Source organism: Schistocerca nitens, chromosome 2 (genome assembly GCF_023898315.1).
Source record: "Schistocerca nitens isolate TAMUIC-IGC-003100 chromosome 2, iqSchNite1.1, whole genome shotgun sequence".
NCBI classification, from domain to species: domain Eukaryota; kingdom Metazoa; phylum Arthropoda; class Insecta; order Orthoptera; family Acrididae; genus Schistocerca; species Schistocerca nitens.
Window position 1 is genome coordinate 39,110,039 of NC_064615.1, and position 16,517 is coordinate 39,126,555.

At 42.4% G+C, this 16,517-nt stretch overlaps 1 protein-coding gene across 1 annotated transcript in view; it reads right to left on the reverse strand.

Moving 5' to 3' along the window:
• Positions 1-1,311: 1,311 nt before the first annotated feature.
• Positions 1,312-16,517, reverse strand: part of LOC126234253 (protein yellow-like) — a 140,263-nt gene continuing 125,057 nt past the window's right edge. Inside the window, exons 4-5 of the mRNA XM_049942946.1 lie at positions 13,531-13,892; positions 1,312-3,559 (exon numbers count right to left, since the gene is read on the reverse strand). Coding sequence (XP_049798903.1) covers positions 3,343-3,559; positions 13,531-13,892 — 579 coding nt within the window. The 3' untranslated portion in view covers positions 1,312-3,342. The remainder of the gene's footprint in view (positions 3,560-13,530; positions 13,893-16,517) is intronic.

Sequence of the window (16,517 nt, forward strand, 5' to 3'; positions counted from 1 at the left end):
GGAGGAATCCCATGTCTTTGTCTACGTGTAAATTATTCGCACCATTCTTGAACTTACTCCAGGGACACACACGAATCACCGTTCAGTGCTTTAATCCTACGGTGAATTTTCACAGTTTTAACAGCTTCACTACTCAAAAACGTTATCACAAATTAGGACTGCAACACTGTGCAAGTCGCCTGTGCACTAAAATAGCTGCCTTTTCCCGTGATGCAACAACAACTGTTGGTAGTCTGTCAAAACTACTCCTTAAATAGATAAGTACATTTACTGTATAAAAGTGACCTTTTGCTTTGTTAGTACACGTTGCAATCATTAGTAACTGAATATCTATATTCAATTTGATGTATTTCAGACATCGCCCCTTTCCTAAAAGGATCATCGTCAGGTGACCAAATATGTAATAAAATGCAGCTCTTGGTGTTTGCAACACGTCATTTCAGAAGTATACACTGATTGCCAGGCATGATATTCAGTAAGACTTGATTTGTTGCTGCTTATATTTGTCTAAATGATGACATTTTCACCACCTTAGTCTTTCAAGCTTGAACGGGACTGACTTTTTAATGCAAAATTGCTACGAATACACTCTATTTGAAGGAGAACGTGAAATTGGCTGAAATGTGGATAATACGGTCACACTGTTCGAGGAAAAAATGTTTACTGGTTTAAGGATGGTGCACATAGATCGGTGAAAGTGAAATGTGATCAGCGCAGGTGGTCACTACAGTGAAAGCTGGGCGTGGCTAACAGTTCATCCTTGCAAACCGACGAGCACCACAGCATTAAAACGGCAGCATAGGTGAGCTCCACGTTTCTCAACACTGAGACATCTCCCCATCAGCGTGAATACTTTTTCAAAGTGTGTGCGTAGCCTTCTCAGTCGATTTTTAACCGAATGTGACTCTTTGCTGCAGATTTATTATCACGTGTATTGCGTTATTTTGATACTGAGGTTAGATAACACTGAATGACTGATGTGATAAAACGGCGAAAAATATTTAGTGCAATGTTCGATATCTTCCTCTGTTCTTTGACGTTTATGTATATTTATTTCAAGAATAATTTCATGATAGTTACTTTGTAAAAGTATAACTCGTAAAATTTTCGTTTGATTTGCGTCTAGAAAATTAACCCTTTACAGCTTAAATGACAGTGGCACTAATTTTGGTACTAGCTTTTAACAATCACAGTTTTTCACTACGTGTATAATTCGCATATTTTGTCCTCTTTGTATTTTTTCTTGTTTACTGCGATTGAGAGCTACAACAGTTTTGACTAGAGAGACCAATTTCATGACATGAATTACAATTTTGATTAAACAAAGTAAATTTATTAAAATTTTTATTTTACAGTTTATTGTTTAAAATATAATTGGATTTTGCATTAATTTATCACGATTTTTCATTAATAATAAAGCCACAAAACTGTAAAGTTATATCCTTATGGAAGACAAAGGAAAGCAAGGAACATTGCGTTTACAATTTAACAACGATACTTCCAAAATAAAATTTATTTTAAAAACAATTTCGTGTAACCGCAGAAACAAGAACATGAGAGTGCAAAAAGTTACAAAAAGATGGTAATTACAAAATTCTGTTGAGTATGTACAAAAATAAATAACAAACATATTAACAACATCATTAAATCCTTTACATGGACGGTGGTCTGTTTGGATGCAAACTCAGGAGAGATTTTCCATTTGTGTATTAGCTATTACTGTAGTACATATCTAACGTACTACTGTTCACTCCAAGTTAAATGTATTGGCGCATGGCAGCAAAACAAGTGACTGACGTAAGTTTATTTAAAATAGAATATTTTTCCACTTTCAATAATTAAACAACAATAACGCTTTACAAACGTACATTCTATTCTTTTGACGTGTGCTAAGGCCTATATGGTAAGCCTACCATAAAAATACACGGATCTCTTTGGCACAGGAAATAAGAGTGAAGTATGAAAAGATCGAACGAAATTTTTAATATGCTTTTCTGCCACTTTAGAAAGATGGTGCCAACATTATGGGTTGAAACGTCGCTAGAATCATGACAGTTAATGATGATTAATTCACAAGTTGCTCTCCGAATCGGTCAGCAGTGTTCTGAAAAAGAATAAAATGACGGTATAAAAATGCATTGGGCCACTGCAGAAATGACCAGTAAGAAGTTGTAGATATCGAGGAACAACTGCTACATTATGTTAAAGATACTTGTCCATTATTATTTTTATTTTGCGTTCTTGGATATAATTATCTCTAGATGACTAAGTGTAGGGAATTGTAACATTGTAGACACTGCAATGAAGTGTCAAGTAAGTAATATCTAAGTCTGAACTTCTGGAAGAAAGAGATACCGTGAGAGATTCGTTGGTTTAGCTTAAACAGGCAGTTGTGTGTTTCATTTAATGTGAGCACAGGGATTCGCAATTGTTTATACAAGTAAGAAGCACTTGTTGATATGTGCATATAAAGAAAATTCGAAGGAATACGGTTCGATGCCGTTAATCATTACGGCTAGTTTTCGAACTCTAATTCAAGAGATTTTGCCATCAAATTCGTAGCTACAGAATCCGATTTTGCAGTACAGAATTGTATATTGCACATAAACGTTATTTTCCTCTAGCAGACCGTACATGGTAAGGTAAAGTTATATGATAGCTATTGTCGTTTAAACTTGATATTGACATTTGTCTCTTCAGTGTCTGAGAAGGGAGGGAAGAAAAAAGTAACAAACTGTGACCATAGCTCGAATTATGTAAAAGTTTGTCTCGAAACAGAATCTAAAATACAGATTTCATTTAGTCGAAATATCTCATAATTTCACAATCATTTTGAATGTGAACCTCAGCTGCTGTTCCTATGGTGGGAGAAAACTTACTGGTCTGTGTGTATTATTCAGTAAGATTTAAGTTTAATGTGATAAAATATTGTGTACATAAGCTGTTATGACCAGTCATCAACTATCTGAAAACTGCAATGAAGTCAAGTAATGTCAGGAAGCAGGTCAGAGAGTAATACGACATCTATTTAATAGGGGACTTTCATTTTGTTGGTTGACAGACAACTGAAAAGTTCTGCATTTGCAGCTGACTGACGCTCGTAGGAACATGATTATGTGATAATATTGCTGCAGTACAGATATTACGTTACAGCTGAATTGAGTAAATAAGGACACAGGTAATTTTCCTGCTTGTTCGCGATACTTCTCAGACAAATTTTGCGGGAGGAGAGGTCAAAAGGCAAAAGTTTTGGAAAGCGGTAACGAGACGAGGCTGGAGTGGAGAACGACGCAACCGTCCGAGCAACAGGTGACCTTTGCGAGTGGTCCGGTGGCGCGCGCTCTAGAAGCCGTCGAAGACGAGGGTGTTGTTGAGCAGTCCGGGGCCGAAGTAGGGCCCGATGGTGGGCGCTAGGCGGATGCGCAGGATGCGCATGTTGATCTCGTGCGGGTTGTAGGTGCGCCGGAAGAACTTCTGGAAGCGGGAAGACAGCATCCACACGTTGTAGTCGTCGCGCGGCGCCAGGATCAGCTCCGACGAGAACTGGATCAGGTCAGGGCTGCAACAGCGAGAGCAGCGCACCCTCAGCACTCCACCCGTGCACACCACTGTATACAAAGAGTCTACACAAAGTTGCCTCCAAAAAATAAACATACCAGACACGAAACTTGTCACCGGCCAGACCGTGGAAAACAGTCCCTAGCTTTGGTAATCGCTTAGTTTCTAGAGGAAAAGACTCCATACATAGCCGAATATAGTTTTAGATAATTACACTACTGACCATTAAAACTGCTACACCAAGAAGAAATGAAGATGATACACGGGTATTCACTGGACAAAGATATGTACTAGACCTGACATGTGATTACATTTTCACTCAATTTGGGTGCATAGATCCTGAAGAAATTAGTACCCAGAACAACCACCTCTGGCCGTAATAACGGCCTCGATACGCCTGGGCATTGTGTCAAACAGAGCTTGGATGGCGTGTACAGGCACAGCTGCCCATGCAGCTTCAACACGATACCACAGTTAATCAAGAGTAGTTGCTGGCGTATTGTGACGAGCCAGTTGCTAAGCCACCATTGACCAGACGTTTTCAATTGGTGAGAGATCTGGAGAATGTGCTGGCCAGGGCAGCAGTCGAACAATTTCTGTACCCAGAAAGGCCCGTACAGGACCTGCAACATGCGGTCGTGCATTATCCTGCTGAAATGTAGGGTTTCCCAGGGATCGAATGAAGGGTAGAGCCACGGGTCGTAACACATCTGAAATTTAACGTCCACTGTTCAAAGTGTCGTCAATGCGAACAGGAGGTGACCGAGACGTGTAACCAATAACATCCCATACAATCACGCCGGATGATATGGCGGTGACGAATACACGCTTCCAATGTGCGTTCACCGCGATGTCGACAAACATGGATGCGAACATCACGATGCTGTAAACAGAACCTGGATTCATCCGAAAAATGACTTTTCGCCATTCGTGAACCCAGGTTCGTCATTGAGTACACCATCGCAGGCGCTCCTGTCTGTGATGCAGCGTCAAGGGTAACCGCAGCCATGGTCTCCGAGCTGATAGTCCATGCTGCTGCAAACGTCGTCGAACTGTTCGTACAGATGGTTGTCTTGCAAACGTCCCTATCTGTTGACTCATGTATCGAGACGTGGCTGCACGATCCGTTACAGCCATGCGGATAAGATGCCTGTCATCTTGACTGCTAGTGACACGAGGCCGTTGGGATCCAGAACGGCGTTCCGTATTACCCTCCTGAAACCACCGATTCCATATTCTGCTACCAGTCATTGGATCTCGACCAACGCGAGCAGCAATGTCGCGATACAATAAACCGCAATAGCGTTAGGCTACAATCCGAGCTTTATCAAAGTCGGAAACGTGATGGTACGCATTTCTCCTCCTTACACGAGGCATCACAACAGCGTTTCACCAGGAAACGCCGGCCAACTGATGTTTGTGTATGAGAAATCGGTTGGAAACTTTGCTCATGTCAGCACGTTGTAGGTGTCGCCACCGGCGCCAAGCTTGTGTGAATGTTTTGAAAAGCTAATCATTTGCATATCGCTGCATCTTCTTCCTGTCGGTTAAATTTCGTATCTGAACCACGTCATCTTCGTGGTGTAGCAATTTTTATGGCCAGTAGTGTATATCCTTTAGACCTAACACATTGCAAGGATGTTGATTCCTGTGTTACATCTTTGTTATTCACCTTCAGTATTACTGAGTGTATCAACAGGAGATCTCAAATTGATTCCACACTTCTAGATTTCCAGAAGGTTCTTGATACCGTTCCGCACAAGCGGCTTCGAATGAAATTGTGCGCCTATGTAGTGTTGTCATTGCTGTGCTGTCAGAAAGGCCACAGCTCGTAGTAACTGACGGCAAGTCATCGAGTAAAATAAAATTGATAGCTGGCGCTCCCCAGGAAATTATTACAGGCTCTTTGCTGTTCCTAATGTATGAAAACGATGTAGGAGACAATTTGAGCAGCCTTTTTAGATTGTTTGCAGATGATGCTGTTATTTGCCGTCTATCGAAGTCATCAGAGCACCAAAACTAATCACAAAACGATTTAGAGAAGATATCTGTAAGGTGGGAAAAGTGGCAATGGAATCTACGTAAATAATGAAAAGTGTGAGGTCATCCACAGGCGTACTTAAAGGAATCTGCTAAATTTCGGCTGCAGGGTAAATCACCACAGATTCAAAGACTTTTATTTCAACTAGGTACTTGTGGATTGCAGTTTCTATTAACTTAATTTGCAACGGTCACACGTTGTGCGGAAAGCGATCCAAAGAGTGTGTTTTATCGGGAGGACACCTACAAGATGCACTGAAGAGGCTGCCAACATTACGCTCGTTCGTCCTCTTCCGGAGTAGTGCAGTGCGATATGGGGTCCATATCTGATAGTATTAATGCAGGATATCAAAAAAGTTCAAAGAAGGGGAGCTCGTTTCGTACTAGCGTGAAATGGTGTTTAGTGCTATTGACGAGGAAATCCATATTTCTGGATTTCCGGAAGGCTTTTGACACTGTACCACACAAGCTGCTCGTAGTGAAATTGCGTGCTTACGGAATATCGTCTCAGTTATGTGACTGGATTTGTGATTTACTGTCAGAGAGGTCACAGTTCGTAGTAATTGACGGGAAGTCATGGAGTAAAACAGAAGTGATTTCTGGCGTTCCCCAAGGTAATGTTATAGGCCCTTTGTTGTTCCTTATCTATATAAACGATTTGGGAGACAATCAGAGCAGCCGTCTTACGTTGATTGCAGATGACACTGTCGTTTATCGACTTATAAAGTCATCAGAAGATCAAAACAAACTGCAAAACGATTTAGAAAAGATATCTGAATGGTGCGAAAAGTGGCAGTTGACCCTAAGTAACGAAAAGTGTGAGGTCATCCACATGAGTGCTACAAGGAATTCGTTAAACTTCGGTTACACGATATATCAGTCAATTATAAAGGCCGTAAATTCAAGTAAATACCTACTTACGAACAACTTAAATTGGAAGTAACACATAGAAAATGTTGTGGTGGAAGGCTAAACAAAGACTGTGTTTTATTGGCAGGACAGATAAAATGTAACAGAGCTACTAAGGAGACTGCCTATACTACGCTTGTCCGTCCTCTTTTAGAATACTGCTACGCGGTGTAGGATCCTTACCAGATAGGACTGACGGAGCACATCGGAAAAGTTCAAAGAAAGGCAGCACTTTTGTGTTATCGCGAAACATGGGAGAGAGTGTCACAGAAATGATACAGGATTTGGGCTGGACGTCATTAAAAGAAAGGCGTTTTTCGTTGCGACGGAATCTTATCACGTAGTTCCAATCACCAATTTTCTCCTCCGAATGCGAAAATATCTTGTTGACACCGACCTACATAGGATATAGGGAGGAACGATCACCACGATAATATAAGGAAAATCGGAGCTCGTACGGAAAGATATAGGTGTTCATTCTTTCCGCGCGCTATACGATATTGAAATAATAGAGAATTGTGAAGGTGGTTCGATGAACCCTCAGCCAGGTATTAAATGCGATTTGCAGAGTATCCATGTAGATGTAGATATGGATGCAGGGTGGAGAGTTTCACGGATATGAGACGAGAGTTGCAGCGGCAATCATTAAAACAAAAGAGTATTTGGTTGCATTTAGATCTTTCACAAAATTTCAGTCACAAACTGTCTGAATGCAAAAATATTATGTTGGCTCCTCTTCCAGGCGCTGAATTGTGAATTGCGAAGTATGGGTCTAGATGTAGGCAGTGCCAGATATTTTCAGTGGAATTAAAGTCGAGTAATTTAGCGGAACTGTCCATGTGCGATAGCGTGTCTGAATGTTCATCAAACCAGGAACGTATGAGTTCAGCCTCCTAAAAGACTCGCTCTAGTATCCTGCAACAAACACCACTGACATTCTAACTTACCATAATTTCAGTTAGTTAATGTCAACAGGCATAGACCCATTTAAATTAGTGTAAGTTTGAGCAAAAAATACCCTTTCTGAGTGTTATTATAATTTGTACATAGGCTAGCAGTACGAGCCCCTGACTACCATTTCATCCTGTGAGAACTGCACATCAATAGCACTTTCCATTTCCGCAACATCTGCGGTGCAAGTTTAAGGCGAGTGACTATATACCGTGTATTTATAATTAAATGTTTAGAGAGCTGTAGTGCGGGCTGTGTGAGTCGCAGGATGCTGTAACATCGCAGGTATGTTCTTTAAGCGGTGCCCTCGCGGAGTATGCTGACACAAATAATAGTTCCACTTTCTAAATATGGCACTGCAAGCAGTCAGAACTTAAAATGTTTCCTGTTTTGACGCTTGGCAATGTGTGTTATTTCTTTTGTTAAGTTCAAATGGCTCTGAGCACTATGGGACTTAACAGCTGAAGTCATCAGTCCCCTAGAACTTTAGAACTACTTGAACCTAACTAACCTAAGGACATCACACACATCCATGCCCGAGGCAGGATTCGAACCTGCGACCGTAGCGGTCGCGCGGTTCCAGACTGACGCGCCTAGAACCGCTCGGCCACTCCGGCCGGCTTTTGTTAAGTGAATGTTGGTGTAAAGAATTAAGAAGGTTAAAGTTTTCCGTAGAAAACACAATGGCTTCTGAGAAGAAAGACCGTACACTGCTGGTAAAGTTTTTTATCAGTACGGCAGCGATATTAGCTCTGCAGTGCAGGAATATCGATGACAGAAACAGCTGCGAAGAGCAGCCATGTCAGTAAAATGGGCTAAAGAAAGTGATCAAGAAATCTGAAGAAAGCCGACCGGGAAGCACTTGCCTCAAATCCTGCAGCCAATGCTCTGACTGTGTCGTGGAAATCAATACTGCAAAAGATTATGCGGCGCATTTTACACTGATATCTGTACAAGATTCAGAATTTGCACCAAATGAAGTCCCTAGACGGGCTTCAGAGCCGTGACTTAGCCGTTCGTTATCTGGTACGCATAGAAAAGGATGACATCTGGCCGAAGAATATTCTTTGCATGGACGAGGCACATTTTACTCTGCACACTGTCGTGAACGCAAAGAACTGCCGCATACGGGGTTCTTCTATGCAGCATGTTGTGGAGGAACAACCACTGCACTCAGCTTATTTGTCCGCGTGGTGTGGATTCACTCCTCCATTCTCGGTTCGTTTTCCTTCCAGGCGATGACACCTCAGGACCGTCTGAGTTGTGCGTTGACATCTGCGTGTTACAAGGACCGCCTAGTGTAACGTATGATTCAAGCTTTGCAGGAGCGCAACCATTATTATGATGGCAGATGGGACGAAACGACATGTCCCTTGCCAGATGAAAGATTCGTTCTGAGATACCTTTGTTAACGATTACATCATCACTATTCAATTTAAAGACGTGTGGCCATCCAGATCGACCGAACTAAATACATGTGACTTCTGGTTGTGGGGATACCTAAAGAATAGCGTACGTCGACATACCGCTCTGATTACACTGGCTGTGTTTCGAGCTAGTGTCGACCGTGCCATGCTACAGATGCAGCACGTTGCTGAGTACAGAGACCCATACAGACCATATGTTGTAACTTATGACCGTATCCTAATAAATTAAGAAAAGGCAAACCTACGTTTCTAGCATTTGGAAACTTAGAGAAAGTTTTTGACAATGTTAACTGGAATACTCTCTTTCAAATTCTGAAGGTGGCAGGGGTAAAATACAGGGAGCGAAAGGCTATTTACAATTTGTACAGAAACCAGATGGCAGTTATAAGAGACGAGGGGCATGAAAGGGAAGCAGTGGTTGCGTAAGGAGTGAAACAAGGTTGTAGCCTCTCCCCGATGTTATTCAATCTGTATATTGAGCAAGCAGTAAAGGAAACAAAAGAAAAATTCGGAGTAGGTATTAAAATTCATGGAGAAGAAGTAAAAACTTTGAGGTTCGCCGATGACATTGTAATTCTGTCAGAGACAGCAAAGGACTTGGAAGAGCAGTTGAACGGAATTGACAGTGTCTTGAAAGGAGGATATAAGATGAACATCAACAAAAGCAAAACGAGGATAATGGAATGTAGTCAAAATAAATCGAGTGATGCTGAGGGAATTAGATTAGGAAATGAGACACTTAAAGTAGTAAAGGAGTTTTGCTATTTAGGGAGTAAAATAACTGATGATGGTCGAAGTAGAGAGGATATAAAATGTAGACTGGCAATGGCAAGGAAATCCTTTCTGGAGAAGAGAAATTTGTTAACATCGAGTATAGATTTAAGTGTCAGGAAGTCGTTTCTGAAAGTATTTGTATGGAGTGTAGCCATGTATGGAAGTGACACATGGACGATAACTAGTTTGGACAAGAAGAGAATAGAAGCTTTCGAAATGTGGTGTTACAGAAGAATGCTGAAGATAAGGTGGGTAAATCACGTAACTAATGAGGACGTATTGAATAGGATTGCGGAGAAGAGAAGTTTGTGGCACAACTTGACTAGAAGAAGGGATCGGTTGGTAGGACATGTTTTGAGGCATCAAGGGATCACAAATTTAGCATTGGAGGGCAGCGTGGAGGGTAAAAATCGTAGAGGGAGACCGAGAGATGAATACACTAAGCAGATTCAGAAGGATGTAGGTTGCAGTAGGTACTGGGAGATGAAGAAGCTTGCACAGGATAGGGTAGCATGGAGAGCTGCATCAAACCAGTCTCAGGACTGAAGACCATAACAACAACAACAACATCCTAATAAAAGTGCCAGAACCGCTCGTATCATGTGTTTGATCGTTCCTCCCCTTGTCCTGTGCCCACACTACACTCTGAATTCCTATAGTACCATATTTTCACCTGGTGGCAGAAATTGGAACTACTACTTTTTCAGCATAATCCGCGAGCGCACCAGTTAAGTAACATACCTACGATGCTTCAGCGTACTGCGAAGTATACAGTCCGCATTCCAGCAATCGTAACACAGTAAGTTTACGAAAACGTTGGAAGCTGAAGAAGTGAATTAAAATTTGTACTGCAGCCGGGACTCGAACCGGGGTCTTCTTGCTTCCTTTTTTTTTGGTCCGCGTTTGTTCGTTGTATCTGCTCGGGGCGGAGGTCGTAAGACATCCGATTAAGTTCGTTGATGGTCGATTAACTCAGGTTTTTTATTATAGAGGGTACGTAACCTTCTGTCCGAACACGCTGAGCTACCATGCCGGCAATTCCTAGGTAGATATGCTGACCGTTACATCACCGCAGCACTATGGCCCACAGAGCTGCACGAACCACCCAAGTCACGTGCCCTCCCCAACACAAACTGCAATTCACATCTCCCCTTATATTGTCACTATTACAAGCGAAAACTTAATTTAAGATCTATAAGACCACATGTCGTACAGCACTTCCTCATGACGTACAATGCTGGGGTGTTATTCCAATGTCGGAGAGCCCTGGTAATAGTGACAATATAAGGGAAGGTGTGAATTGGAGTTTGTGTTGGTGCGGGTACTTGACTTGTATAGTTCGTGCAGCTCTGTTAACTACAGTGCTGCGCTGGTGTAATGGTCAGCATATCTGCCTAATAAACAACGAAACCCGGCCGCCGCACAAATTTTAATTCACATCTTCAGTTTCCAACGTTATCGTAGATAAGTTAGAGACTTAAATGTCTCAGGAAAAATTTAATTTAAGATTTATACAGTAAGTTTAATTATAACCACCCCGCACTTCTCTCATGCATCTCGTGCCCGCAACGACGTCGGGTGCCACTTAGATTGGTGGTAAGCGGCGGTCATAATATGTACTTACCTCAGTGTCCCCCCCCCCCCTATCCTGTCATGCTATTGATCATATTTTAGTTTACTCATTTTGAGCTGCTAGTGGCAATCTGTAACAACAGATTATAGAAGATAAACTTCTTTGCCAAGATAATAACCTTTATCTCGATAATAGGTTTCGGTAATCAATTTTCCCATCTTCAGATCTCGAGAGTCAGGTTTTGTATACTTCTCAAAATAGCCATACAAGAACTCTCCCTCGTAAACTGGCATGTACGTAGAAAATTATAAGACTAATGCATCGGCTTGTCAGAATTGTTGTTGTTGTTGTTGTGGTCTTCAGTCCAGAGACTGGTTTGATGCAGCTCTCCATGCTACTCTATCCTGTGCAAGCTTCTTCATCTCCGAGTGACTACTGCAACCTACATCCTTCTGAATCCGCTTACTGTATTCATCTCTTGGTGTCCCACTGCGATTTTTACCCTCCACGCTTCCCTCCATCACTAAGTTGGTGATCCTTCGATGCCGCAGGACGTGTCCTACTAATCGATCCCCTCTTTTAGCCAAGTTGTGCCACAAATTCGTCTTCTCCCCGATTCTGTTCAGTACTTCCTAATTAGTTACGCGATGTATACATCTAATCTTCAGCATTCTTCTGTAGCACCACATTTCGAAAGCTTCTATTCTCTTCTTGTCTAAACCATTTATCGTCCATGTTTCACATTCATACATGGCTACACTCCATACAAATACTTTTCGAAAAGACTTCGTGACAGTTAAATCTATACTCGATGTTAACATATTTCTCTTCTTCAGAAACGCTTTCCTTGCCATTGCCAGTCTACATTTTATATCCTCCCTACTTGGACCATCATTAGTTATTTTGCTCCCGAAACAGCACAACTCATCTACTACTTTTAAGTGCCTCATTTCCTAATGTAAATGCCTTAGCATCACCTGATTTAATTAGACTACATTGCATTATCCTAGTTTTGCTTTTGTTGATGTTCTTCTTATATCCGCCTTTCAAGACACTGCCCATTCCGTTCAAATGCTCTTTCAGGTCCTTTGCTGTCTCTGACAGAGTTACAATGTGTTGTGTACATAGTTCCGCGTAGTCAGCGCGTACACAACTTTCCCACTAAAGCGCGCCCCGCTAAGCACAACAGCGCAGGCGCAGCGCTCGTCCGTCTCCGCACTACGAGATGGCGCTGCCATAGAGACGGACCAAATTCTGCTTCCGCCGATCCGCGTATTAATATGTAATGCAGCCAATGAGATTGCTGCTAATGTAGAACCTTTTCTCCTCACGGATCACACTCGTGCAGTGGTACATGAACGCGCGAGGTATTATAACGAGTGTACAGACTTCCGATTAGTCAGTCTGCATTTGTCTGCACCAGTCTGTACGAGTTCTACATTTGTCTGTACCAGTCTATAGTCAAGTTTCAGTCTGCCCCCAATAAGATTACCATATTCCTGTACATAGCCATGAAGATAAATGTGTAGACTCTTTTGTCAAGTATCAGGGATATATGTGAGAATAAGATTAACGTACCAATACCCAAAGGACCTTCAGATTGTCAGTTGTAAATAGGATCCAGAACCAAGTTAAGTAATTTTTATGCTTTTTATTATTTTAATAAATGTGTGTGAAAATTAATCAAGTTCTGTTTAAAGTTGGTCACCGTCAATCTGCTACTCTAAGCGTGCAAGTGGAATTTCTATCGTCTGACCAAATGGCAGAAGATAAACATGCCACGATAAGACCACGAGGCATATTGCTGACACTCGCCTACTTCGTTAGAGCGACAAGTCAAATAATCTGATGGTGTGTGTACTGAAGGTCTTACAGTGCGCACACCACACAATGTCATCGGCAAACGTCAAAGTTTTTATTTCTTCTTCATGGATTTTAGTTCCTACTGAATTAAAACAACTATATGTACAGTTATTCAACACTTACATGTCTTATGCCACTTGTGAGTGGCATAAGACAGGTGTTTGTTCTAATTAGCTATGTAAATATTTGTTTTAATTCTGACATGCCGATGCATCAGCCTTCAGATTGTTATGTACCTGCGAATTGACGAGGAAGAGTACTAGACTTCTATTTTAAGAGATACGCAATAACCTGATGTCTAGATCTGAGGATGGTGGCGCTGATTACCGAAATCGGTTATCGAGAATAAAGGTTATTAATATCGATCTTGACAAAGCAGTTTATGTTCTGTAACCGGTTGTAGGTGTTGGACGCGAGATGCGAGGTGCTCCTCACCTGTAGGCGACGACGCTGGCGGTGTCGGTGGCGGGCTGCCAGGAGGCGACGGCGGCCTCTGTCACGGGGCTGATCCAGACGGCGCCGTCGCGCTGGTCCACGTGCAGCACGGCCGACTGCGACGACTTGTGTCCCACGACGGACACCGGCAGCTCCTCCAGCTCGCGCAGTGGGCCCCCGCGCAGCGCCGACGTCGGCACCGAGAAGAGGCGCGTCTCGGCCATGGGCTGGAAGTAGAGGAGACGCGAGCCCGAGGCGGGCTGCCCGTGGCCGGCCAGGGGGTGGGGGTGCAGCTGCGGCTGCGGCGGAGACAGCGCCAGCCCCAGCACGCCGTCCATCAGCGTGAACGACTCGCCAGCCACCTGCCACACAGCACCGGCTCTCAGCTCCCAATTACAGTCCCGCTCTACCAAATCTACTGTACTTTTGATAAAGTATATAAATGATACGGAGTTTATACCTTGACCAAGAAGCCACGGTGAGGACTATGTATGGAACAACGAAATGGATAAAGATTCAGAAAGGGGTCCGGCAAGGCTGCATACTGTCACCGTACTTATTCAATCTGTATGCAGAACATGTTATGAGGAATGCGAGGCTAGATGAAGGAGAAACAGGAATTAAAATAGCTGGAATAAATGTAAACAACCTCAGGTACGCGGATGATACGATCCTGTTGGCAGAAAGTGAAGAAGAATTGAGAACACTCTTACTGAAGGTGAAAGACGAAAGTGAAAAGGCCGGTCTTATGCTGAATGTGAAGAAAACGAAAATTATGGCAACTACACCTACCAATTCGTGGGATATAGCAGGAGAAACCATGGAGGTAGTAACCACATTCAGTTATCTCGGTTCCCAGATCTCTGCTGATGGCGACTGCAGCCATGAAATCCGGAGACGCCTGTTGCTCGGTAGACAGGCGATGTCAAACCTTGACAAGGCTATAAGGTCCCGAGATATAACACTAGCAACAAAGATCCGTATTGTGAGGGCTATGGTCTTTCCAGTTGTGATGTATGGATGTGAGACCTGGACCATTAGAAAGGCTGAACGGCGTAGAATTGACTCCTTCGAATTGTGGTGTTGGAGGAAACTTCTTAGAGTTCCATGGACTGCAAAGAGAACCAACAGATCAATATTGGAGCAAATTAAACCAGATTTCTCCCTGGAAGATCTAATGTTAAAACAAAAGCTGACCTACTTTGGACACACAATGCGAAGGCATGCCTCGCTGGAAAAACATTAATGCTGGGGAAGATTGAAGGAACTAGAAGAAGAGGACGTCAGAGGATGAGATGGATCGATAGCATCACAGAAGCAATATGTTCCAACCTCAAGGTCTACGGGAGAAAGTGCAAGACAGCGAAAAGTGGTGTGTTTTGGTTTATGGGGTCATGAAGAGTCGGAACCGACTAAACGAATAGAGAGAGATATATAAATGACGCAGTAAATAACAGGATTACCGGTGGTATTGGTGGCTTTGGTAGGGAAAAAAACATAAATGAATGCGTGAAAGGGAAACTGGGAGCCGACGACTTCCCTTTGGGATTTGTTTGTTTCGCAAATAACACTAGTCAACAATGAAAATCTTTCGGGCTCTAAAATTGTTAATTCTCACGCATTTTCATCTGCTGAATCAAAAAAATCGCCATAAAAGTGACATATTAGCTTTTGCTTTGGAGCCAAAGTGACATTTCATTTTTCCAGTCAACATTTTCAGTTTTGGTGGGAAATTTTGTTTTCGGAGTTGGCACACCTGGCCGATAACAAAACACAAATGTTCTTAACCTGTCTTTAAGTCATGAAAATAGACACTGTTGCTATGACGGTGAGTTTCATATAGTTTCGCTGTAATTAAAGTAGAATTTCTGGTTAGAGAGTGCTTTTGCAGTGTAAAATTCGTAAAAATGGTGTAAATAAGATGAATAACTTTTGTAACATTTGCGGTGAAATAACATTTTCCTCATACAAACTCAGTCAGAAGCCTCTTGTGAAAACTGCCTACCAACATTATTGCGGTATGAAAGGAGGTGACCAGGATAAGTCTTGGGCTCCACATACATGTTGTAAAGCGTGTTTTGTTACACTACGAGAATGGCTGAAAAATAAGAAACGATCTATGGCTTTTGCTGTGTCTTTGGTTGGGCAGGAGACTACAGACCATACAGATGACTGCTATTTCTGCTTGACTAGATATATAAGGGCAGGAATGCCTATGAAGAAAAGAAGAATAGGTCAGTACCCGAATCTTGGACCTGCTAATCGACCCCTTCCGCATTCCTTTAGTTTACCACTTTCTATTCCACCAGAAAATTGTGTCTTTGAATTAGAAAATGAAAGTGTGAAACAAGAAGAAGAACCAAACAAGCCTTCCACATCCTGTGACCCTGATTTTGAGGGATAAGATGATAAACAGCAGGGACTGAGTCAAGCCGAGTTGTGTGATCTGATTAAAGACCTTGACGTGTCGAAGGAGAAGGCAGAAATTCTTGGGTCTCGACTACAGCAATGGAATCTTCTCCAATGTGATGTCACTATCTGACAGTACAGAAAAAGTCACATGGAACTGCTTCCCTTGTTTGAGAAGAAAAACAATGTCGCTGTTTGCAGTGACATTAATGGCTTGATGAAATCTTTGAATTTGAACGATGATCAAACTGAATGGAGGCTACTCATAGACTCCTCCGAGCCTAGTCTGAAATCTGTGTTGTTTCACAATGGCATCCGTCTTCCTTCTATTCCTGTTGCTCATACACTTCATATGAAGGAGACATATGCAATTATGAGAGCCATCTTGGTCTCAATCAAATACCATGAACACAAACGTAAAATCCGTGGTGATCTAAATGTCATTGGCATACTCTTAAGAATGCAACGATGTCGCTGCAGGGTCTCTCGTGCACCCACAAGATGTTTTTCTTTCATCCCTGCGTATCACGCTGGGTTTGATGAAAAATATTGTCAAAGGTATGAACTAAGAAGGACGG